The 26117-nt window shown below is 39.8% G+C and overlaps 1 protein-coding gene across 4 annotated transcripts in view; it reads left to right on the forward strand.

Annotated features, from left to right (window-relative positions):
- The window catches only part of MTHFS (methenyltetrahydrofolate synthetase), a 211649-nt gene that overhangs the window by 125497 nt on the left and 60035 nt on the right, over window positions 1–26117 (forward strand). Inside the window, exons 3-4 of one of the 4 annotated variants that reach the window (XM_077128544.1) lie at window positions 14941–15057; window positions 17368–25824. The exons of 2 other annotated variants lie outside the window; for them this stretch is intronic. In XM_077128544.1, coding sequence (XP_076984659.1) covers window positions 14941–15057; window positions 17368–17390 — 140 coding nt within the window. In that variant the 3' untranslated portion in view covers window positions 17391–25824. Of the gene's footprint in view, window positions 1–14940; window positions 15198–17367; window positions 25825–26117 lie in introns of those variants that run through there. One more of the 4 variants, XM_077128540.1, reaches the window with a different exon arrangement.

Here is a 26117-nt window from a genome sequence, read left to right on the forward strand (position 1 = left end):
TTTTTGGGGAAGTGCATGGGCAGGAAATTGACCCTTGGTCTCCTCCATGGCAGGTGAGAATTCTACCACTGAATTACCCTTGTACTCCCTAACTTTTTCAGAGGAACACTGTAGAAATACTCTTCTATGGAGACATAGGTTTCTCCATTTTGATTAAGATAATTTTACCTAGATGATGATTTCATATTTCTCTCTATTCTTTAGTCCTCACTCTCATTTGATGATCTTGCTTCCTATTTCACTGAAAAGCTAGAGCAATCAGAAAAGAAATAACCTCTATGATTATCTTGCCTTTATGGAAATAATCATATGACTTTTCTCCTGAACTCTATTAGTGTGATGACTTATGTAAGTAGGTTTTGCATTGTTGAACCATCCTTGCATACCTGGTATGAATTCTTTAGTCCTGATGTATTTTATGGTTTTCTCCATGTTGCTCTAGAATACTATCATTACAGATAATCTGATCTTTAACATTTTGTTTAGAATTCTCCTTTGAAATCATCTTCCCCAGTTTTTTGGATTTGAGAGAGATGTACATTGATAACTTTCTTAATTTCTTCAATGGAAACTTCAAAGGGGACTTTCTGGGGAGATGAACTGTTGTATATGTTATTTGAATATTGGTCATACTGGTGATTACACTTATCAAAACTCATTAAGCTGCACATATATTTTCCTATAAGTAATTTATATCTTAGTAAAAGAAATCCAAAGCTGACCATGCCTTTCAGTACTCCATAACTCCACCCCCAGATTCTCCCTTCCACCAATACTCACAGTGCTTTGTCTTCTTTCTACTATCAGGTTAAATATCACACTTTCACTTTGGTCTGCTTGTCCTAGCCCTAATTACATCTCCTTCCCATCTCTCACTACTGTTGTCCTATCTTTCTGCATAGAATCCACATAACATTTTTAAAATTCCTTGGCTCCTTATGCCACAAAACTTTAGGACATGCTGGTCCCTCTGCCTGATATTCTCTTTTCTCTCTTCTTTACTGAGTTAATTCTTACTCATCCCTCAGAATTCAGGCCAACTATCTTCCCCAACTATAAGATAGTTCTCCAGGCTATAAGATGCTCTCAAGCCTCATAGATTATTCCTTTGTTGTTCTTATGATTCTATATTAAGTTATGTCATTATTTGACTTATGTCCATCTTCTCTATTATAAGCTCAATGAAAGCATGTCTGATTTTACTCATCAGTTTATCCCTAGTACCTAACATAGTGACCTGATGCATAATAGATGGTAACAAACATTTATTTGAAGGACTGAAAGACAGATAAATGAGACGAAAAAAAAGGGTAGGAAGGGAGGGAGGGAGGGAAAGTAGAAGGGAGGGAGGGAAAAAAGAAGAGATGATATTCTGGGGGAAGTCAAGGTAAGAGACTATGCTTCTCTATTTTTGAGGGGAAAATGGGATGTGAGTGAAATATAGACACAGCAGAAGCAGAACATTTGAGTAGAGGTGGCCCATGAGAATCTAAGTCTTCAGGAATTCACAGAAATCTTAGAGAAGGTTTGGATTCCCTTTAGGGTCAGAAAGAGGGAGATTGAACCAATTTTTATCTAAATCTTGAAGGACAAGGTGAACCTAGTATGATGCTACACACGCAGATGAAGTTCTTGGTACAGAGCAGGCTCTAAATAAATATTACTGTCCTTTCCCCTCTCCCCTCCCCCAGCTTTTTTCTCCTTTGGGGGGACTTGTAAAACTGTACTGTGCATTCTCTTTCCCACCAGAAATAGAGAGAAAGAAAAAGAAAACATGGTACCTGACTGTTCTTCTGGACAAAAAGCTTGCCACAGTTTCTGTCCAAACCAGAAAAAGTCTCAAAAGCACCCCATTAGTAGATGCAAAATCTTTTGGCAATCAGGGATATATATTGCCATCAACCAATCAAACAAATTTAGTTAAGCTAGTAATTTTAAAAATCATCTTAAAAAAACACTTGACTGCTTTATGTTGAATATTTACTTTCTTCAGTTGTTTAATAATTGGCTTTCTGTGAGAGACTTCTTAACAGAGCTGGACATTTCTCTGAGCAGTTCAATCACAAAGGAATAAAAAGGGCAGCTTTGCCACCACATCAGCAATTTCCTTGTATTATATATGTACAGGTTGTTAATGCCCTTTTTTAGCATTCAGGGCAAAGATTGGAATGCTCTTGAGTCAGTCCTGAAGTGCTCCTATGGAGCTCCTATGTCCTGAAGTGCTCCTATGGAGCTCCTATGTCCTGAAGTGCTCCTATGGAGCTCCTATGTCCTGAAGTGCTCCTATGGAGCTCCTATGTCCTGAAGTGCTCCTATGGAGCTCCTATGTCCTGAAGTGCTCCTATGGAGCTCCTATGTCCTGAAGTGCTCCTATGGAGCTCCTATGTCCTGAAGTGCTCCTATGGAGCTCCTATGGAGCTCCTATGTCCTGAAGTGCTCCTATGGAGCTCCTATGTCCTGAAGTGCTCCTATGGAGACCTGGATTCTCTAGGCCAGCAGTGTTCAATTAGGGGTGATGTTGCCCACCAGGAGACACTTGGCAATGCTATAGACATTTTTGGTTGTCACAGCTGGGGGAAGTGTGGTGCTGGCATCTAGTGGGTAGAAATCAGGGATGTGACTAAATACACTGCAATGCATGGGATAGACTCCCCACCCTGTACCCACACACAAATAACAAAGAATTATGTGGGCAAAAAAATGGCAATAGTGCCACTGTTGAGAAATCCTGTGCAACGCATTGGTGTGCGTGTATGTGTGTAAGTGTGAATGTGTGTGTGTGTGAGAGAGAGAGAGAAGAGAGAGGGTGATAACTGCCATGAGTCCTGACTTGTTGATTTCTTAGGGCTTCAACATGAGTAAGCAGGTAGAACTGGTAAACACTGACTTTACAATAGGACAGATGAGTATATTAAAGAGGGAATATGAAACATGAAAGATGTTTCCATTCTTAGTTGAAAACAGCACACTAAAACTATGAAAACCGACACTGGGGCTCAGAGGCAAATCCATACAGTAAAACAAAACCAATATAATAGTCTGCTCAAACCCATTACCCATCACCCTTTTAAACTAGGAATTCCTTTATTTAAAGGGATGTCTAGACAATTATGTGTGCAGTATTCCCGCCCCCCATATGGTGTACTTTGGTTCCAAATACTGATGTTTAATTACTTTCCAGGTGCTATGATAATCTCTTAAGTGAGGTGTATTGAAAATTTGACTGTTTACGAATAGCAAATGTGATTTGGGAGCATTCTCAGTGATGTTGACTCAGATAGGGGCTCATTAAATTCTGGCTGAATAATGGAACTGTCAGTGCAACAGAGCCACCTTTCCAATACTCTGATTTACTCAGGTTCCTGGTTTAATTAAAAATATATCCATTCAGCTGCAAATATACAAATTTGACGTTCCTTTCACAGGTCTTACCAGGTCCTTAAATTTAGAGGTTACCTGTGGCAATGGTAGTTATTATGTTGGCATTTGACCTTGAATGACCCTCCAGCTCACAGATGGATCTCTAAATTCACTTGTGTCCTTCGCACAGGCATCTGATACACGAGTGTGAAGGGTATGGGGTAGACAACAGGTAGTGCCAAGTCTGTATCCTCCCAATAGACGCCCTGAGCTTTCTTACCACCATTGGCTTCGTCACTCTCTCCTTGGATATTTGAGGACCCAATGGGTTGGCTACTTTGTATCCTGTTTCCCCTGCCTGCAAAGAAAGATAGGGACCACTGCTGTTACTGATGTATTTAGTCTCTGTTCTTCCCATTACTGCTGCCTTTGTTTCTATCTCCCTTCTCTCCCACTCCATGGCAGAAATCCCTAAAGCCAGGTGAATACATATGCCTCTATATAATGCCTCTATAAACCTAAATACTCCAGTGACTTGACTTCAGCAAGCTCATTTCATCATTGGTCTTCAACTTCCAGCTTGCTCAGGACTGCAAGGTGTCTTAAGAGTCTAGGGGAATTTTGTGCCAGCTGGGGGCTCTGCCTCTTTCAGAGTTGATCCTAGATCAGCAAAGCACTTCAACTGCACAGTTCTTCAGGTCAGTACAGCTCTCTGTTCAGCCTCCACTTTGACCTTCAGCGAGGGCTGCTTGATCAACCTGCCTGCTTTTCTCCATAGTCTAGGACTTGTCTCTTCCCTCTCCTACTGGTCCAGCTCTCAATTCTGGGATAGAACCCAGGACTCTCTCTGCATTTCCCTAAAAGGGAAATCCCTAAAAGGGATCCAGTGTTCTGAAAGAATATTCTTGGTTGGTTCTGTTCTAGTCTGCTAGCTGCTGGAATGCAATATACCAGAAATGGAATAGCTTTTAAAAGGGGGGAATTTAATAAGTTGCTGGTTTACAGTTCTAAGGCCATGAAAATGTTCCAGTTAAAGCAAGTCTATAGAAATGTCCAATCAAAGGCATCCAGAAAAAGACAACCTTGATTCAAGAAGGCCAATGAAGTTCAGGATTTCTCTCAACTGGGAAGGCACATGGCAAACATGGTTGGGGTTTCTCTTTCATCTGTAAAGGCATATGGCAAACACAGCATCATCTGATAGCTTTTCTCAAGAAGCTCCTCGGGAGGTGTTTTCCTTCTTCATCTCCAAAGGTCACCGGCTGGTGGACTGTGGTTCTCTCGGTCTCGTGGCTCTGCTGTAGCTTCTCACGGCTCTGTCATCATTCTCTGTTCTCTCAGAATCTCCTCTTTTATAGGATTCCAGTAAACTAATCAAGACCCATGCAGAGTGGGTGGAGACACATCTCCACCTAATCAAGTTTAATACCCACACTTGATTGAGTCACATCACCATGGAGATAATCTAGTTAAAGTTCCCAGCATACAGTACTGAATAGGATTAGAAGAAACGGCTGCCTTTACAGGATGGGATTAGGATTAAAACATGGCTTTTCTACGGTACATAAATCTTTTGAAACTAGCACAGGCTCTAAACTACATTTTCGTACGCTTCATCCTCATATCTTCTGTCTCACTCTTCTGCTTCTTCCAAGCATTCTGTAAAGGGCATGATGTTATGAATCTCTGTGAACCTGTATCCTGGGAAGCCAAGAGTCCAGTTTAAATCAGTGTTCATACAGAAAAAAACATCCACCTGCCAAGGACAGTGGGAAAAAAAAACCTTTTTACTCCTCTCAATGGGTATTAACAATGAACCTACAGAAAAAGTTCTTAAAACTCACCTTTCCTGGAGGTAATGGGTGGTTACTAGAGTCTGGAAAGGGGCGATATATGCAGAGGGCTTTCTGACAAAGCTAGGGGTGGTAATAGCTTCTGACTGTTGCAAGACCAGGTTTTACAACTAATCCCTGCCTTCACATTTGTAAGTAGTCTCCCTTATTAGTCTTTCTCCAAATGCTTGGGTATGTCAGGCAGGATTCTGCCTGACATGGGAATCAATCATATTCTCACCTACACTCCTACAGCATCTTTTACACATCTCTGCTTCAGCACATGCCACATTACTTCATTGCAGTCTACTTATATGTCTGTCTTCCCAAGAAGATTGAGTCTTCCAAGGGCAGGAACTATGTCTAGCTCATCACTCTACCTCTAGACTAAATAGCTGTCCAGCTGTATCTCCATGAATGCAGGAGGAGGTGTCTTCATGCGTGCAGGAGTATTTAGCATAATCATTTGCTAAATCCTATCTTCAAACTCTCTTTGGACAGGGAGAGAGAATTATTAGACCATGCCACCAGGGAGGGATCTCCCACAAACCAAGAATGGGAGGAGAGTGATGGAGAAACAGCACCTAGACTCTATGAATTGGCACTCCCATGATGCAGACAGCACAGCGCAACTCTTAAATGTGCATACTAAGGAGTCAGGTGACCTGAATTTCAGTACCAACTCCATCCCTTATGAGCCATGTGACCTGGGTAAGTTATTTAATCTTTCTGCACCCAAATTTCCTCATCTATAAAATAGGCATAATAATAGTCCCTACTTCATAATATTCATATATAGACTAAATATGATACCACATACTTGGCCTATGGTGAGTGCTCAGTAATCAATAAATTAAAAATGAATGAATAAACATATAGAGTCCTAGGATAGAGCATATGGGAGGCTGGGATTTCAGGTTAACTTTTTTGTATTACCTAAACAATTAAGTCAATTTGCTTCCCTGGATTTTGAAGTCCCTTTGGGACTACCTTTGTACTAACGACTGAATAACTATATCAGAGCTTATTCTCCATATATTTTTTAACATTTTTATAATTGTGAAATCTAACAAAAAGCAATAAATTTCGAAGAACATTTTAACAAGTAGTTATTGAACAGATTTTAAAATTTGGACTGGGTTACCATTCCATAATTTTTCATTTTTTCTTCTAGCTGCTTTAAGATACCAGAGACCAACAGAAATATCAATATAATGATTCAGCAGTCATACTCATTTTCTAAATCCTATCTTCACTGCTAAATTCCTCCTTCTGTTTAAATAACACATATACAAAAAAGCAATAAATTTCAAAGCACCTTCAACAATTAGTTGTAGAACAGATTTCAGAGTTTGGTATGGATTACAATTCTATAATTTTAGGTTTTTATTTCTAGTTGCTCTAAGGTACCAGAGGCTATGCAATCAATATCAGTGTAATGATTTAGCAATCATACTCATTTGTTAAACCCGACCTTTTCTGTATAACTCCACCATAACCTTTGATCTTTCTCCCACTCTTTAGGGGTATTTGGACTTATTCCTATTCTAACTTTTTCATGTTGGAAGGGGCTGTTGATAATATGGGATAGGGGGATGGAACTAGTTGTTATTCTGGAAAGGCTGGCCCCTCTGCATTTCAGGACTTACCTGGTTCAGGGACTCATCTGGAGATTTTAGGTTTTGGAAAGTTACCCTAGTGCATAGGACCTTTGTAGAATCTTATATATTGCCCTAGGTGTTCTTTAGGATTGGAAGGAATGGTTTTGGTTGGAGTTTGGCGAGTTATGATAAGTAGCAATCTCTAGTTGAGCTTTGCATAAGAGGATCTCCAGTGTAGCCTCTCGTCTCTGTTGAACTCTTTTAGCCACTGATACCTTATTTGTTATACTTCTTATCCCCCTTTTTGTCAGGATGACATTGTTGGTCCCACAGTGCCAGGGCCAGGCTCATCCCTGGGAGTCATCTCCCACTCTGCCAGGGAGACTTTGATCCATGGATGTTATGTCCCATGTAGAGGGGAGGGTAATGGTTTCACTTGCAGAGTTGGGCTTAGAAAGGGAAAGGCCACATCTGAGCAACAAAAGAGGTCCTCCAGAAGTAACTCTTAGGCACTCTGCTACGTACATAAGCTTCATAGGAACAGGCCTCAAGATCAAGGGCTTGGCCTATTGATTCAGGAATCTCTAATGTTTGTCACAGAATCCAGTATTTCTCCAGTGGTAAAGTTTAATAGTTCCATAATTTTTTCCCTATCCCTCAAGGGACTTTGCTATTACTTTTTGATTATCTTCTTAATGTACTCTGGGATGTATCCAGGCATTACATAAGCTATATGGGATTAAAGGCCCTCATTCTTATTCTGGGCTCCCTGTGTTCAGACTGTTTGAATGATCTATCCAGACTGGTTGAGTTAGATGATATGATACTGGAAAGTTAGATTCTGGACATGCTAAAACTTTCTTCCTTTGATCTCAAAGAGTAGGTGAAGTTCTAAAATAAAGGCAGTGCTTCCCTTAGCACTGTATTCTGAATTACCTTAATCCCAACCCAAATGACTTCATTCTTGTCTTTAAATACCTGGTTATAAATACATAAAATAGCCCCTTAAAATCCAGAAATAACACTTACTGCTCTGGACTAAAAGTTACTGCTATAAGAGCTTATAATCTCGGCTCTACTTTTCTTGTATTTTCTAAATGAGATCATGCAATAATTACTCTTTTGTTTCTGGCTTATTTTGCCTCACCAAATGTCCCATAGGTTCATTCACATCATTGCATGTCCCACAACTTCATTCCTTTTTGTTGGAGCACTGTGCTAAATCACGTATTTACATCGTCATTTGCCAATCTACTCAGTCAGTGCATCTTTCAGCCACCTCCATCTACTGGGCCTTATTTATAATGTACAAAGTCAACAGTCCATCAACACTCTCGATTTTAGATAATTTCATTTTTCCAAAGAGAAAGATAGCCAATAAACACACCCTCACCCAATAAAAAATCCAAACATCCCACTAACTCTTGTCCCTCCCAGCATTATGTACCCCTGGTATTGTTGATGTTTTCCTGTAAAACACAGCCTATAGCATGCAAAATCATTTTCCCCCTATACCCTGAAATTATACGCTCCGTACAAGATTCATGCCTTTGCAGTAGTTCATGCAAGAATTTTTTTTGTATTTGTAGTGTTAATCAGTGGGACACATGAGTCTATACAACCCCTTTCAATCATGTTCACCTTCAATGTGGCAATATTACGTATGGAACCACTAGTGAACCACCTTCACTTCCATCTATTATCTGACAATTAAGTTCAACCTCAATGGCAAATTATTCACCTATTTCAAGCTTCTGTGTATCTCTGGGTCCCCTATATTCTGTATTTTACCTTCACCATGGTCATAAAAGTGGAATCATACAGTATCTGCTTTTGTGTCTGGCTAATTTCATTCAGTATTATGTCTTCAAGGCTCATCCATCTTGTCATGTGCTTCAGAACATCATTTCATCTTACTGCTGTATAATATTCCATAGCATGTATATACCACATTTTGTTAATCCACTCGTCTGTTGATGGACACTTGGATTGTTTCCACATTTTGGCAATTGTGAATATTGCTGCTATGAACATCGATGTGCAAATGTCTGTTTGTGTCACTGCTTTCAGTTCTTCTGACTATATACTGAATAGTGGTATTGTTAGGTCACAGGGCAACTTGATATTTAGTTTTCTGAGGAAATGCCACTATTTTCCATAACAGCTACACAATTATACATTCCACCAGCAATATATTCCATGTATATTCCACCCATGCTTAAGTATCACCCTTTCTCCACATCCTCTCCAACATTTTGTTTTCCTGTTTGTTTACCAGCAGCTATTCTTGTAGGTGTAAGGTGGTATCTCATTGTGGTCTTGATCTCTCTTATAGTTAATGAGAATGAACACCTCTTCATGTGGTTTTTAGTCGTCTGTATTTGCTCTTCAGAAAAATGTCTGTTCATATATTTAGCCCACTTTATAATTAGGTTGCTTGTTCTTTTGCTGTTGAGTTGTATGATTTCTTTATGTATACAGGATATTGAGCATATCTGATGTATGATTTCCAAATATTTTCTCCCATTGAGTTGGGTGCCTCTTCGCCTTTTTAACAAAGTCTTTTGATGCACAAAATCATTTGATTTTTGGTGAGTTCCCATGTATCTATTTTGTCTTTGTTGCTGTGCTTTGGGTGTAAAGTTTAGGAAGCTACCTCCTATTACTAGGTCTTAAAGATGATTTGCTACATTTTCTTCTAGGAGTGTGCTGGTTTGAAAGGAAGTATGCCCCCTAAGAAAAGTCACGTTTTAATATAAATCCCATTTCATAACAGTAGAATAATCCCTATTCAATACTGTATATTTGAAACTAATGAGATCATCTCCCTGGTTGATGTGATTTAGTTAATAATGGTTGTTAAACCGGATTAGGGGATCACATGTCTCCACCCATTTGAGTGGGTCTTGATTAGTTTCTGAAGTCCTATAAAAGAGGAAATATTTTGGAGAATGAGATTCAGAGAGAGCAACACTATGAAGCAGAGAGTCCACCAGCCAGTGACCTTTGGAGATGAAGAAGGAAGACGCCTCCTGGGGAGCTTCATGAAACCGGAAGCCAGGAGAGAAAGCTAGCAGATGATGCTGTATTCGCCATGATGTGCCTTTCCAGCTGAGAGAGAAGCCCTGACTGTGTTCACCATGTGCCTTCTCACTTGAGAGGGAAACCCTGAACTTCATTGGCCTTCTTGAACCAAGGTATCTTTCCCTGGATGCCTTTGATTGGACATTTCTTTAGACTTGTTTTAATTGGGACATTTTCTCAGCCTTAGAACTGTAAACTAGCAACTTATTAAATTCCCCTTTTAAAAAGTCATTCCGTTTCTGGTATATTGCATTCTGGCAGCTAGCAAACTAGAACAAGGAGCTTTATGGGATTGGTTCTTATATTTCTGTGTTTGATTCAATTTGAGTTAATTTTTGTATAGATTGTGTAAGGTGTAAGGGTCATCTTTCATCCTTCTGGCGGTTGATATCCAATTCTCCTATGCCCATTTATTTCAAAGACTATTTTGCCTCAGTTCAGTGGATTTGGGAGCCTTGTTGAAGATCATTTTACCATAGATTTGGTGGTCTATTTCTGCACTCTCAATTCGATTCCATTGGTCAGTACTTCTGTCTTTGTGACAGTACCATGCTGTTTTGATCACTGTAGCTTTATAATAAGTTTTTAAGTTGGGGAGTGTTAATCGTCCCTCTTCATTCTTCATTTTTAGGATGCTTTTTAGCTATTCATGGTTTCTTTCCCTTCCAGATGAATTTGGTAATTAGTCTTCAAAGTAGGTTGTTAGAATTGTATTTTGCCTTCCTGTCCATGAGTAGGAAATGTCTTTCCGTCTATTTAGATCTTTTAAAATTTCTTTTAGCAATGTTATGTTCTTTTCTGTGTACAATTCCTTTTACTCCCTATTAAGTTCATTCCTAGATACCTGATTCTTTTAGTTGGTATTTTGAATGGAATTGTTTCCTTAATTGATTCCTCAGTTGGGTCATTGCTTGTGTATAGAAACATTACTGAGTTTTGCACATTAATTTTACAACCTGCCACCTTGCTGAATTTGTTTATTAGCTCAAGTAACTTTCTTGTAGATTCTCAGCATTTTCCAAGTATAGTATCATGTCTCTGCAAATAGTGAAAGTTTTATTTCTTCCTTTCCAATTTGGATGCCTTTTATTTCTTCTTCCTGCCTGATTGCTCTAGCTAGAACTTCTAGTGCAATGTTGAATAATAGTGGTGACAGACTATTATTCTTGTCTGTCAAGGATGACAGACATCCTTGTCGTGTTTCCAATCTTAGGGGGAGATTTCATATATGCCTTTTATCATGTTGAGGAAGTTGCCTTTGATTCTTACCTTTTGAAGTGTTTTTGTCAGAAAAGGATGTTGAATTTTGTTGAATGCTTTTTCAGCATCAATTGAGATGATCATATGATCCATTTTGATTTGTTAATGTGCTATATTCCATTAACTGATCTTCTTGTGTTAAACCATTCTTGCATTCCTGGTATAAACCCCACTTGGTCATGGTATGTAATTCCTTTAACGTGCTGTTGGATTCAATTTGCTAATATTTTGTTGAGAATTGTTGAATCTATTTTCATTAGGGAGATTGGTCTTTAGTTTTCCTTTCTTATATCATCTTTACCCAGTTTTGGTATTGAAATGATGTTAACTTCATGTAATAAGTTGGGTAGTATTCCTTTTTCCTCAATTTTTTGGACAAGTTTGAGTAGGATTGTTTAGTTCTTTTTGGAATGTTTGATAGAATTCCCCTGTGAAGCCATCTTGTTCTGGACTTTTTTTTGTAGAAAGATTTTTGATGACTGTTTGAATCTCCTTACTTGTGATTGGTTTGAGATCTATTTTTTCTTGAGTCAGTGTAGTTAGTTGGTGTGTTTCCAGGAATTTGTCCATTTCATCGAAGTTGTCTAGTTTGTTGGCATATAGTTGTTCATAATATCCTCTTACGATTTTTTAAAAAATTTCTTCAGGGTCTGTGGTAATGACCCCCATTGCATTTCTGATTTTGTTTATTTGCATACTCTCTCTTTTTTCCTTTGTCAGCCTTGCTAGTGTCCCATCAATTGTATTGATTTTCTCGAAGAACAATCTTTTGGTTTCATTGATTCTTTCTATTGTTCTTTCGTTCTCCCATTCATTTAATTCTTCTTTAATCTTTGTTATTTCTCTTCTTCTATTTGCTTTGAGGTTGGTTTGCTGTTCTTTGTCAAGTTCCTCCAGGTGAGCTGCTAGTCCTCAATTTTTGCTCTTTCTTCTTTTTAAATGTAGACATTTTAAGGCAATAAATTTCCCTCTCAGAACAGCTTTTCCCACATCTCATAAGTTTTAATATGTTGTGTTCTCATTTTAATTCATTTCCAGATAGCTACTGATTACGCTAACAATTTCTTCTTTGACCCACTGGTTGTTTAAGAGTGTGTTATTTAATTTCCATATATTTGTGAAAGTTCTTATTCTTCGGTGGTTATTGATTTCCAACTTCATTCCATTGTGATCAGAGAAAGTGCTTGAATAATTTCAATGTTTTTAAATTTAAAAAGGCATGTTGTGTACCCCAGCATATGATCTATCCTGGAGAATGTTCCATGAGCACTAGAGAATGCATATCCTGGTGTTTTGGGGTGTAATGTCCTATATATGTCTGTTAGGTCTAATTCCTTTATCAAGTTGTTTAACTTCTCCAATTTCCTTGTTGATCCTCTGTCTTGTTGTTCTACCTATAGAGGAGAGTGGTGTATTGAAGTCACCTATTATTATTGTTGAAACACCTATCGCTGTCTTCATGTTTCCCAATGTCTGTCTCATGTACTTTGGAGCTCCTTGATTGGGAGCATAGACATTTATGATTGTTATATCTTCTTGGTGAATTGTCTCTTTTACTAATATATATTGTCCTTCTTTTTCTCTTATAATGTTACATTTAAAGTCTATTTTGTCTGATATTAATATAGCTGCTCATGCTTTATTTTGGTTACAGTTTGTGTGAAACAACCTTTTCCATCTTTTCACTTTCAGTCTATTTGTATCCTTGTGTCTAAGATGAGTTTCTTGCAGGTAGCATATAGCTAGATTATATTTCTTAATCCATTCTGCCAATCTCTATCTTTTAATCGGAAAGTTTATTCCATTAACATTCAAAATTATTACTGTAAAGGCATTTCTTGGATCCACCATCTTATCTTTTGGATTTTATTTGTCAAATCCATATGTTCTTTTCATTATTTGTCTTTTTTTTCTTTAGGTTTCCCTTACTGGTATTCTTTAATTTTGTGCCCTCCTCCAGGTCTCCCTGTCCTGTCTTTTTTTCTCAGCTGGCAGAACTACCTTTAGTATTTCTTGTAGAGCTAGTCTCTTGTTGACATATTCTCTTAGCCTTTGTTTGTGAAAATTTTAATGTCTCCCTCAGTTTTGAAGGACAATTTAGCTGGGTACAGAATTCTTGACTGGAAGTCTTTCTCTTTTAGGATCTTAAATATATCATACCACTGCCACCTCACCTCCATAGTGCCAGTTGAGTAGTCTGAACTCAGTCTTATGTGGTTTCCCTTGTATGTAATAGATTCTTTTTCTCTTGCTGCTTTCAGGATTTTATTCTTCTCTTCAACATTTGACAGACTAATTAGTATGTGTCTTAGATTAGGCCTATTTGGATTAATTCTATTTGAAATGCATTGGGCTTCTTTGATTTGCTTATTTATGACTTTTATAAAGGTTGGGAACTTTTCCCCCATTATATCATCCCACTAATCTTCCTAGCCCTTTACTCTTCTTTTCTTCTGGGACACCAGTGATTCTTATATTTACGTGCTTTTTGTCTATCATTTCCCTGAGATCCATTCAAAATTTTACATCTTTTTTTTACCATTTGCTCTCTTGTGTATTCAAAATCAGTTGTCCTGTCCTCTAGTTTGCTTATTCTTTCTTCTGCCTCTTCAAATCTGCTGTTCTGTGACTCAAGTATATTTTTTATTTGGTCTGCAGCATTTTTAATCTCTGTGATATCTGCTATTTTTCTATTTTTTACTTTCAAATTCCTCTTTATGCTCTTCTAGTGTCTTCTTAATCCCCTTATGTCATTAACCACCCCACTGATTTTATTTAGTAAACTTATATGAACATCTTTGATTAGAGGTCCCAAAGTCTGTGTCTCCTCCATCGTTTTACTTGGTCATTAGACTGGTTTGTATCAGTCTGCATCTTCATATGGTTAGTGATCTTCTGTTGTCATTATGGCATGTAAATATCTTGATAGGGTTACTTTGGATGTTGATTTCCTTCAGAGTCTAAAGCTTCGTATTTGTGGGAAGGGTGTGGAGCAGAATGCAGGGTGTGGGGAGGGGCATAACAGTGCGGTGATGGGTTGCGGTGCAGATATATGTAGGATCGGAGACTCTACATTGGTGCTTCCTTGTTCCCGTCTCCATGTCTGTGCATTTCTGAGGGCTGTGGGCCTCTGTCTGGAAATGGATGTATTAGGATGTTTGCACTAGCTGATTGGTCTCTGGTTCTCTGTGTCACACTTCTGCTATTTCAACCAGGACCTCCCTATGTGGTGTAGAAGACCCTTCCAGGGCACTTACACCCTAGAATTGCTCTTCTGGTCTTTTTTCTGTCCCTTCTCTAGCTGTTCTTTAGAGCAGGGGTGAACTCAACCTATCCTAATCTGCCATCTTTGGGCACAAATATTTTTGAGATACTTTGTGAGAATGAAAAATGGAGATGCTTCCCTAGAACTTTACTCCCTGGGATCAATGGAATTATGGATTCTAGAATGACAGGTAAGCAGTAGTTGATAGTTCCTAGTGCCTGAGTCCCTGTCCATGTCTCCTGATGGCTCCAGTCTTCCGTTTGGAAAGAGGCATGTTTGGCTGTTTGCACTAGCTGGATGGTCTGCAGTTCTCTGCATCTAAGTTCTTTAGTTTTGTACCCAGGGCCTCCCTATGTGGTGTAGAAGACCCTCCCAGGTCCCTCACACCCTGTTATTGCTGTCTCAGTAGCCTTCCTGTCCCTTCTCTAGCTGTTCCATGGGGCAGGGGTGAAGTCGACCTATCCTATTCTGCCATCTTCCCAGAACTCGTATTCTCCATACGTTTTTGCACATGGAACCATCTTTTTCCTCTCCTCAGGTTCCTGTCAATCAATAGAATGGGAACTTCCACTCAAGAGCACTGGTAGATGGCTTCTGCCTTTATCTCTTCCCCTAATGTGTATCTCCCATGGAGGAAGCGGTGATCTGTCTAAAGGTGAGTTTTGGAAAAGGGCCATTACACATGTGTATCACTGCCTCTCCTCCATCCTTTCTTTATTTTGGAATCTTGCTGCCACCTGCCTTCTCTCCTGTGTTCTGCCTCCTGCACATGATAAGTAACCTAGGGCAGAGTTTGCCCCCATAAGGGTGTGGAGGAGGTAGATATGTGTAAGAGGGTGAGAAGGCAGCCTGCAATTACACAGATGCCCTGCTTGCAACAAAGGTGGGGAAAAGAACACTTGTTCCTTGGATCCAAGTCCCATTTTCTAACTGAATCCAACTGTACCAGCAACAAAGCAAGTATCTTGATTACTTTGAGATTCCTGTGTCTGTTTCTCACAGCATGGAATAGAGAAGGATGTGATTAATTATCATCCTGAATCCTCAGCATATGATGGGCTGACCAGGAAACAGTCAAGATGTGGTGACCAAAATCCTGCACAGCAAGATTTCTGGTGTAACTGGGTCAGAAGGTTTAATTAGACTGCAGAGCCTTTGGTGTTTGTGATCTGCAGTGGGTTATCTCTATCTGATGTTTGTAGGTGTGTAGTTGGTTTAAATAGGTGCTGGCTTCTTTATTATAGTGGATCTTTTGGTCAGTTAGTAACACAAGCCTTATTTTCATTTTAGGGCAAGGTGGGCTTGCCTGGTACCTCACACAAAGGTCTGGTGTCAGGCTGAGTTGAAATTCCCTCTCTGAGCCTCCAGAGACTGGAGAAGAAGTTTCATTTCTCGGGGACTTAGGAATACCATAGGGAGAGCTGGAGGTCTTTGTTTCCTCCTAGACTGCAGAGGAATAGGGGATTAAGACCCTTCGTGGTATTTGGTCTCATTCCCTGGGGCTGAAGGGCACATGTGCTTATTCCTACCATTTTTACAGTTTAGGCACCGCTGGGCATTGATGGGCAGAAGGAAAAAATATTTTTATTTTCTCCCTTCATCCTAGAGCAATGCCTAGAGCATTGCTCGTCTCCAAGGGAGAAAATAAAAGCAAGGGACCCGGGAGGGTCTTCTGCACCACATAGGGAGGCCCTGGGTACAAAACTAAGGAACTTAGATGCAGAGAACTGCAGACCATCCAGCTAGTGCAAACAGCCAAACATGCCTCTTTCCAAACGGAAGACTGGAGCCATCAGGAGACATGGACAGGGACTCAGGCACTAGGAACTATCAACTAGCGCTTACCTGCCATTCTAGAATCCATAATTCCATTGATCCCAGGGAGTGAAGTTCAGCAGGAGGAATTGCACCCTGCTGAAATAGGAAAACAGTTGGTAGAAAGGGTTGTTCATCTTCCCGTCGGACTAGAGAATGTTGACGGAGGCATGGGACATTTAAAAACTGCTCCAGGCAGGGTCCTGGGGAGGGGCACATGGCAGAGGACATTCCCTGTCTTCAGGCTTCTAGGGGGAACCCCAGGGTGGAGAGAGCTTTGGATTTGAACAATTCAGGCCTTGATGATTTCTCCCACTTGAGTGAATGCTCATTGATTGTGGACTCTAGATGATTGGCATTGACTGGCCAGTATCCTGCTGGGTCTGAAAGAGAAGATTGTTCTTTTCTCTCAGGATTTTCTGTTTACCCAAGAGGCCATTAAGTTTGCTGACAACAGCAGTGTGGGCTTGGATGACACTGGGATAGCATCCTGCAAACCTAATGTCTTCTCGGATATCTACTCCAAAGTCTAGGGGTGACTGGCTGAGGGCTGGAGCTGAGATGACTTTCTGTATCCTGTGGACTCGTGGGGTCTGAATGTGGAGCCCCAAAGAGCTTCAGCCACTCCAGAGCCAGACAACCCCAACTGCAAGATGCTGAAACAAGTCTCCCTATACCTAGACCCTGAGTGGAACCTCAGTGGCTGGTATTAACGTACTGGAGGATATAGGGGAGAAAAGTTTGTGAGAATTTGTACAAACTTAAAGTTAAAAGGGAAGAGAGATTAATTTATGGACCTCAATTTTTCTTGGGAAATTAGAAATTTAAGACATGACTTATGGTGTCATTCTTAGAGAAATTTCATGCTGTAATTTATAATTGTTGCTTAGTCTCTGAAATGGGCTTTTCTGGACAATGTAGCTGCACATAATTCAAATTTGGAAATAGAGAGGGTGCCTCTTTGTCCAAGGATTCAGTGTGACCTTTAGTCAATATATTATTTGGATCCATTCCAGGCTCTTTTGAGGGCAAAAGCTGGAGTCCCCAACACTGGTTCTAAAGGAGAGGTTGTTATTTATAGAGCAGCCTCATAGAGAGGAGGAGAAGGTCTGTTGTGGTAAAAAACTTTCCCCTTCTGTCTCCCCCACAGGTGACACTGAAACTCTTGTTTGACCACAGGGTTTGCTGTTGAGGCCATAGAACAAAATGTCAGCCTCTCACCAGGGAACCTCCAGAGTTTTAGAGGTATTGAGAAATAACCACCCTTCTTACCCCGATGGAGATGGAATGACTCTCTGAGGATGAAATTGGAAGAGGGCGCTGCCTCTGCCTAACCCATTTCCTGCTCTCTTTGGCACTCTTTCCTGGAAGACTATGGCTATTTTCCCTCCTCCTCCTGACAAGCCCACTGGGGCAAGCCTCACTCTTAGGTGGGGAGAAAGCAGGTGTCCAGCTATTCTTCCTATGACTGGGTGGGCATTTCATTCACAGGGAAGGAGAAGCCTGTTGAGCCTTGGATCTAAGCTCTTTTCTCTGTCCCAGCTCTACATGCCATCAGGCTGATACATTGATCCCCATCTGAATTCTGTAGCTATCTCTAAATTGGTTAAAACCCCAGAGGGGAGAGGGATGCTTAGCTTCAATACTTTATCATGCTCTCTTTGATAGGGCCACAGTCTTTCATATGGCCAGAGCAGTGCTAGAACCATGTGGCCAGAGACGTGGTGTTTGTCTGCCCCAGCCCCTGGCAGCCATCCTTGCACAAGAGTGTTTCTGTGCTGAGGAGGTAGGGCTTTGGGATCAGGGAGGCCTATCTTGTTGATAAGGTATGCCCTGAGCCTAGCATAGTGCTTGGCTCACAGTTGGTATCCGAAGGATATTTGTTAAGTCAAATCAAAATGTTTTTTGAAAATGCAAATGAGGGAAAACACATTACAAGGCAGCGAAATTTTGCAAAGACTTAACCTTAAATTTCTAATTATTTGATTATTTTTTACCTATTAAAAAATGTTTTGAGAACTTGTTGGCCATTTAGAGAAGGAACTTTGCAGATGTAAACATAAAACGGGCTCTTATGCTTTTCAGTGTGGTAGCCACTGTGGCGACTGAACACTTGAAATGAGGCTATTTCTATTTGACATGTATTGTAAGTGTAGAGTACATACCAGATCTTGACAACTTAGTATAAAGAAAATAATGTAAAATATCTTGTTAATAATTTTTATATTAATTACATGTTGGAGTGAGAATATTTTGATTGCTGTATTATTAGAACTCATTTCTTTTTACTTTTTTTTAAAACATAGCTATGGCAGATTTAAAATTTCATGTGTGGCTTGCATTTGTGGCTTATGTTATGTTCCTGTGGACAGAGCTGCTCTAGGCATTGCTCGCCTTAATTATCTGGGTCTCCTCCCCTCTTGGAGGAAGAAGACAGCTAGCAGGCATCAGCTTACTGTGTGTCTTGGAAGAAGTGCTTCCCTTCCTCTAGCCTGTCTTTTTACTCTTACAAAATAAGGATGGATTCCGTGTACTGTAAGGCCCTTCCAAGCCCCAGTTTCGTGATTAACACTAGCAGAAAGGCCAGTTGCCCCCAGTGCTCTACCAGAGTGGTATTAAAATATCTACTGTGCAGTCTGGCACAGCTACCTACTAATCTTGGTAGATGTTGGCCATAAAAAATGGGACAGCTATGACACTCCGTACTGGCTGAACATCAGCTGTGATTCCACCAACAATGTGGAAACCTCATAAACAATAAATGACAAAATGGGCTTAAATAGATTAGCAGAACAGGAAGGAGTGCAAATGTTCATCTCTCGGCTAATTTAGACATTTTGTTTTTTAACCTTCACAACTGAACTGTATCTTGACAACAATTAGAGGATGACTCAAGGCCCCATATTCAGGCAAACAGCCAGAAGAGGTGTTTAATATAACACAGAAGAAGGAAGCTGTGTTTGAAATAATGACCCTCTGTGCCCTACTGTGGCCTAATCACTGTTCCTACATATTTAAATGTAATATTAATACAATATTACATTGTAATGTAATATTAAATGTAATATTCAGCACTGGCTATGGAAACAGCAATTTAAATGGCTCAATTTTTCTTCATCAGACTTTGCTTAACAAGACTCATTGAAGTAGAAATCTAGTTTGTATAGAATTATTTACAGTTTGTTGGTTTTTTAAAGAAAGAACCTGTTTATAAGAAGAAACATAACAGGCTCCACTGAGCTGGTCTCTGACCCTTTATATTGGTTTCATCTTACAAACTCTTTGCTAATGTGCTCTGATATCTTTACCTTCTTCTTTTCATCAGCCCTGCGTGATGGCCTAATTTCTCAGTTATGTCCCCACAGTGAGCATTCATTTATTTTTTCTCCTGGGCATCTGAACCCTCTTCTTATGTGGACATTGTAGTGGAGGAAGGAGACTAATTCCTACTACAGAAGCCAAAATGGCCAGATACTTGTTGACCTTGGCCTCGGAGCTGGGCACAGGCCTGTGACCCAGGCTTTCCCAAGCAGATGCTCACACCTGGCTTTGAATACGGAGCTAGTGATGCAAATTAGCAGGAAACATAGAATTCATTCCCCTAGCAATGACACTGTCTTGTGTAGTAATGACACTAGTGGCATTCAGCAGGCAGTAGAGGTGGTGGCAGCAGCAGTGACCTGACTGCCGCTATGACGTATTGTCTGAATTTTTGACTTGATGAGACCTATCCGCCACTACCATCTCCCAGCACTCATGATCCCCTTACCTTGTCCTACTTTTCAAGAAAGCTGCAATTACCATCATCTAGCATATTTTATTATTTACTTATTTTTATGTTTATTGTTTTTCTTCACTAGAATGCATGTTCCATGGGGATGGGAAATTTTGTCTGTTTTGTTAGCTGATGTAACCCAAGTACCTGACACTTAGTAGGTATATGTGTCAGGTAATTGATAATTGTTAGATTAAATATTTGTTGAAAGAATGAATGAAGTCACCCTATTTTGGCTGTGACCTTGATTGCCTGTCCTCCCCTGATCCCCACGGATGCCAGGAGATCCTTGTTCTCCAGCCTCTCCATTGATTTTATGAGTCATCCAATGTCATTCCAATAAGTTCCTTTTTTTTTTTCTCCTAAAGTTAAGCAGAATTAGTTTCAATTGTTTGCAAGCAAGATCTACAACTGTAGTAAGGTCAAAATCCTTTAATGTGCAATTCTCAACTAGGGATGATTTTGCCCTTTAGGGGATATTTGGCCATGTCTGGAGACATTTTTGGTTGTCACAACTTGGGGGTGCTACTGGCATCTAGTGCACAGAACTCAAGGATACTGCTAAACATCATCAGTGTACTGGATAGTCCCCAGCATCAAGGAATAATATGGTCCAAAATGTTAACAATGCTGAGGTGAGAAACTGTTTCAGCTCCTTCGAGGGAATGCCACCCAGTGAACTCAGCACCAGGTGCCAGCAGCTCAGGCTCCAGAGGTGGGAAATTTGGCTTTAGATCCCAGCTCTGCCTCTTAATAGCTGTGTGATATTAGACAAATCTTTCTGACCCTCAGTTTCCTTATCTGTGAAGGTAATAATGCCTACTTCCAAGAGTAGTTTTGACGGTTAAAAGAGAAGGTGGTGTGAATGTGGTTCATAGACACTGAAGAGATGTCCCATGTGTCAGCCCCACTCCTGAGCCACCAGACCCAATTATGTCGAGTGTTTCTGGGAATTTTGAACTATATGCTAAATCCATGATCAGATGTTCCCTAAGAGGGAAGGGGAAGTTGCCCTTTCTTTAAACAGAGCCCAGGGAACAGGACAGCAGGTGAGCCAAGAAGGCCCAGCTCTGACAGTGATATGCCAGCTGTCACATAAATGCCACTTTGAGGGGAGGAGTTTGCAAGGGCAGTGCCTCTGCGGCTACTTTATTCTATGTGTCAGGACTAAAAACGGGATGGAGGTCACGTGGTGAGTGAAGGAGCCTACCCTCAACCCATGTGGTTTCAAGGTCAAGCTTAACATGGCTGGAAATGGCAGAATCAGAAAGCAAGTAGAGCTTCTTTAACCAATGATGACTTTTATTCCCATGAAAATAAATTTCATTACTTAAACAAATATTTCTGAAGGCCTGTTATCTGCCATGGATGGTCATATGAGATAGAGATATAGAGAAGAGTGCTCATCTCAGAGAACTGAGATTTTAGTTGGGAAAACTGACCAGTAATAATGCAGATAACTTGGGATGAATGACAATAGGCTTATGAACACAAGGCTTTAAGGTTGAAAGAACAACAAATTGTGCCTTGGAGATCTGGGGAAAGATTCACAGAGGAAGTGACACTGGACTAAATTTTGTAGGAGGGGTGGACAGAGAAATCATGTTGGAGAAGATTTTCTGTTCGAAGAGGCCAGCAAGTGCTAAAGCAGAGAAGCGTGCACCAGCATGGCATACGGGGGAGAGCCCCCATGCATTTCTGTATCGTTAGGGCAGAGGGTTTGGGGAAGATGACCGAGAGGAGCTCTAAAGCGATGGTTCTCAGCCTTGACTGCACATTACAATCCTCGGAGCTTTTACCCCTCCCTAGTCCCCGACCCCAGAGATTCTGATTTAACTGGTCTTGCCTGGGGCTTGTAGATTACTATCTGTAAAGAGCTTCCCAGCTAATTCAGATGTACAGCCAAGGGTGGGAGCCACTCCCCAAGGACAGAGGAAGGCGCCATCATGAAGGACAGTAGCATAATGTGGTGGCATCTGCTGGGCATTGGGAACTTGATAGAATTAGGTTCACATCCGTGTTTATGGTTTTGTGCTACTAGGTGAGCTGCTTAATCTGTCTGAGTTTCCTCAGTGGAAAAATTGTAATAGTAATGCTCACCTCTCAAGGGGGTTGTAAGGTTTAAATAAAACAACTCATGTAAAGTGGCTGGCATATAGTATACTTTCAGCAAGTATTAGCTCCTTTCCCCTTTTGCCACATATTGTTGTTGTTAAGGAGTTTAAATATAATCCTCTTAGTGATTGGGAGGCACTGAAAGATAACCAGATCAGTGACCTTATTGGATGTGGCTCCTCTGTTTGAAATGCAGAAAATAGAGAGACGAACATTGTATGAAGAAGACTGTTAGGCAAGACTTTTCATGTTCAAGTTTTGCTAAAGCCCCAAAGTTGAGGGAAATAGGTACTAAATATTACACATCTAGAGAGGTGCCAGACACATCTCCCTGCATCTTATGATAAAGCAGCCGGACTGATCCCTTGACTCTTACCAGCCCCACTTCTGAAACCAGCCTGTGTAAGTGGTAGCAGCAGCGTACTACCAACTAAAGCACAGTCTAGTTTTTATTATCACTGCACCCTGTGGATTTTTAACAATGTAAGTAATAAAACAGCCCTCTTCCCTCCCCCCCCGTTTTATTTATTTAAATTTTAACAATTCCTACAGTTATTGAGTTGTTTTTTTTGGGGGGGGGGTGTTCCGCATGGAAGATGAGCAGTCCACCACAGAATCACCTCTGCACCCGTGTTACTGAGTTTTAATAATATGTATGTAAGCTTCTCACTGGCACATTTTATTTCTTATCCTTTATAAATAGTGCATTTAATTAGAAGAACTCCCAGTTACAGTTGCCCCACACAATCTCAGCTACACACATTTGTAAGTTTGTAAGTTCAGAATCATCCAAGCTTGTTTTGGGAGCAGTTTGTGTCTCCACCCCCTGTTCTATACATACTTGCATTTTATACAATAGATTCAAAATACATAATAACGATAGCTCAATAATGATTGTGAATAAGAAACAGAACTTCAGTGACTTCAATTCTGTCATTCTGTGAATGCCAGGAGAAATGACAGGTGCTGGTCCACCCAGTTAAAAAAATGGGCAAAGGACTTGAATAGATATTTTCCCAAAGAATATATACAAATGGTCAATAAGTACAACATCATTAGGCATTAGAGGGATGTAATCAAAACCACATTGACATATTATTTCATGCCAACTAGGATGGCTGTCATCCAAAAACTGGAAAACAACAAAATTTAGCACAGATGTGGAGAAATTAGAACTATTTCTAGTGAAATAGTTAAATTTCTGGTAAAAATGTAAAATGGTACAGCAGCTGGGGAAAGAGTTTGGCAGTTTCTCGAAAAGTTACGTAGAACTGCCATTTGCCTGGCAATTCTACTCCTAGGTGTGTATCCCCAAATAATTGAAAACAGGCATTCAAACAAACACTTGTGCATGACATGCATGGCAGCACTATTCACAATAACCAAAAGGTGGGAATAAACCAAATGTCCATTAATAGATGAATGGATACACAAAATGTTGTATCTTCATACAATGGAAATAATTTGGCCATAAAAGGGAATGAAGTACTGATATATGCTACAATACTGATACATGAAAACAATATGGGTGAAATTCAAAAACATTATACTAACCAAAAGAAGCCAGACACTAAAGATCATATATTGTATGATTCCATTTATAAAGAATATCCAGAATAGGTAAATCTATAGAGATAGGATGCAAGAATGCAGGTTAATGGTTGCCAGGAGCTGGTGGGTCAGAGAAATGGGGAGTAACTGCTTAATGGGCACAGGTTCTCTTTGGCAGGTGATGAAAATGTTTTTTAGCTAGAGAAGTGATGGTTACACAACATTGTGAGGGTACTATGTATTACTGAATTGTACACTTTTAAAATGGTTAATTTTGTTATATGAATTTCATCTCAATTAAAAAAATTTAGATTTCTTCAGGCTAGTATATGCTTCAAGTTCAATTTCCATCCCTTGTTGTGTAGACTATTCAAAACTTGTTATCCAGGAAAAATGGTTTATGTTATCACTCCTGGAAAGAATTAAATGTTATTAAAATAACCATTCTACCATTCTTCCTGAAAAACATCTGTAAAGTTGGCCACTCTGTCAGTCCATGGACTAAGTCAAGCCTTTACATAAATTGGTGCTGAAGTTTTATCCTAAAAAAGGGAACTAAAGGGCAAAATAATAGGGGGTGGGGGGTGAGAGAGATGGTGGGCTTTATGACCAGGAGAAATCAAAAGGATAATAATTTTCATCAAGATGTGGATAATATTTCTAAAGCAGTGGTTCAAATAATGTCAGAGTTTGCTATCATTAGTCATTTTTGCAGAAGAAAACTTTTTTTTCTCAGAAGAAAAACTAAGAGTTTTAAATAAATGTAATAAAGCTTTATGATGAATTTTCTGGCAAAAAGATTTTGGTGAAATACTTTCAGTTCTAGAGATATTTGAAAGCCTCTAGAATCAATCCCTAAAAAAATAATGACATGGACATTATTTTCATTCCTGGAATTTGTTGTGAAATTGAGTTTTAAGTGAATGTCTGCCAAACTTATTCTCTCACTTAAGAGTTTTTTGTATTTTGAATCTGCTGCTTCATGTGGAAGAAACTCTTTGAAATTAGAATAATAAAACGTGTACTTTTTACCAACTATGAAGAAATTATATGACAAACGTGGTCATATGTCTTTTGAATCTGAATATGCAAAAAAGTCAATTTTGATGAAATCAATAAATTTGTAGAAATTAAGCCATAAAAAGAGAAACTGTCGTATTATTCATTACTGTGAAAGGTCAGTATGTAGGTATAAATTGTTCCCGTTAAATACTAATACCCCATTACTTTTGACCTTTTTTGTACTGTCATGTTTTTTTAATTTTAATTTTTTTCTGCTGGCATAATCATGTTTATATGAAGTTCAATAAAAGAAGATTTTCTGTTTGGCATTCTTTTTGTCTTAACATTCGTTTCATTTCATGATTATTCCTGAAAATAATTTTGTCATACAGAGGATGGGAGCGTTCACACAATGTTTTACTTCAGGTGCCAAAGATGCCAGTGAGCAGAAGACTAAAAGTTCAAGGATTCATCAGTTCCATGCCTCCAAGCCAAGGGAAGGAGGCTTCAGGTACTCTCTTGGAGAAATTGGAGGTCCCTGCATGAAGCTATTAGGATACCAGTTTGTGGTTGTCAGCCACTGGAGCAGCAGCTTGATGACATTCCCTCTGTGCCCTTCAGAGCAGGGGCAAAGGAAGTGGGGTAAAGAGGGTCATGGTTGGCAACAACGAGTCTGCTTCCTGTGAGCAAGAACACTGTAGAAGGCTGCTGGACCTGGGCTGTTTACCAGTTGCTTGTGCAAGAGGGCTGCCTGCTGGATAAGGGGCCCCAGCAGGAAGGAGCCTTGAGGTACTACTGCCCAGAAACTGAAGATGGATCAGAAGACAGTAGGCTAGAGTTGGTCTCCCACGTTGGGCAACTGTGCAATGGAGAGTGCTCTTCTGAAGAACTCGCATGCTGGCCTCACCTGAGAACCAGCACTGAGCGCTTGCTATGTGGAAGGCATGGATAGCCAGCCAATATAGGCAAGAGAGCACCGTTGGGGAGCTGAAAGATTTAAAGAAATGTATATATTTCAGTGACATTTTAAAATTTATTGTCATTGAGTTGAACATAGTATCTTCTTATAGTTTTAAAATATCCCATATTTGGGAGTTCTGTCTTCTGTTTGGGATGTAGAAAGCTAAAAAGAGAATTATTCCCACCCTCACAATAAAAACATTAAAAAAAACTACTGGGCGGGCCGCGGTGGCTCAGCGGGCAAAGTGCTTGCCTGCTATGCCGGAGGACCTCGGTTCGATTCCCGGCCCCAGCCCATGTAACAAAAACAAAGAAACAAAATACAATAAAACAAGAAAATGTTTAAAAATGTTTCCCTTTCTTCCTTCCTTCCTTCCTTCTCTCTGTCTTTCCTTTAAAAAAAAAAAAAAAAAAAAAAAAAAAAACAAAAAAAAAAAAAAAAAAAAAAAAAAAAAACTACAGATTCATAACTTTTCTTGAATCCTACAGAGACCTAA

Source organism: Tamandua tetradactyla, chromosome 14, assembly GCF_023851605.1.
Source record: "Tamandua tetradactyla isolate mTamTet1 chromosome 14, mTamTet1.pri, whole genome shotgun sequence".
In the NCBI taxonomy this organism is placed as follows: Eukaryota; Metazoa; Chordata; class Mammalia; order Pilosa; family Myrmecophagidae; genus Tamandua; species Tamandua tetradactyla.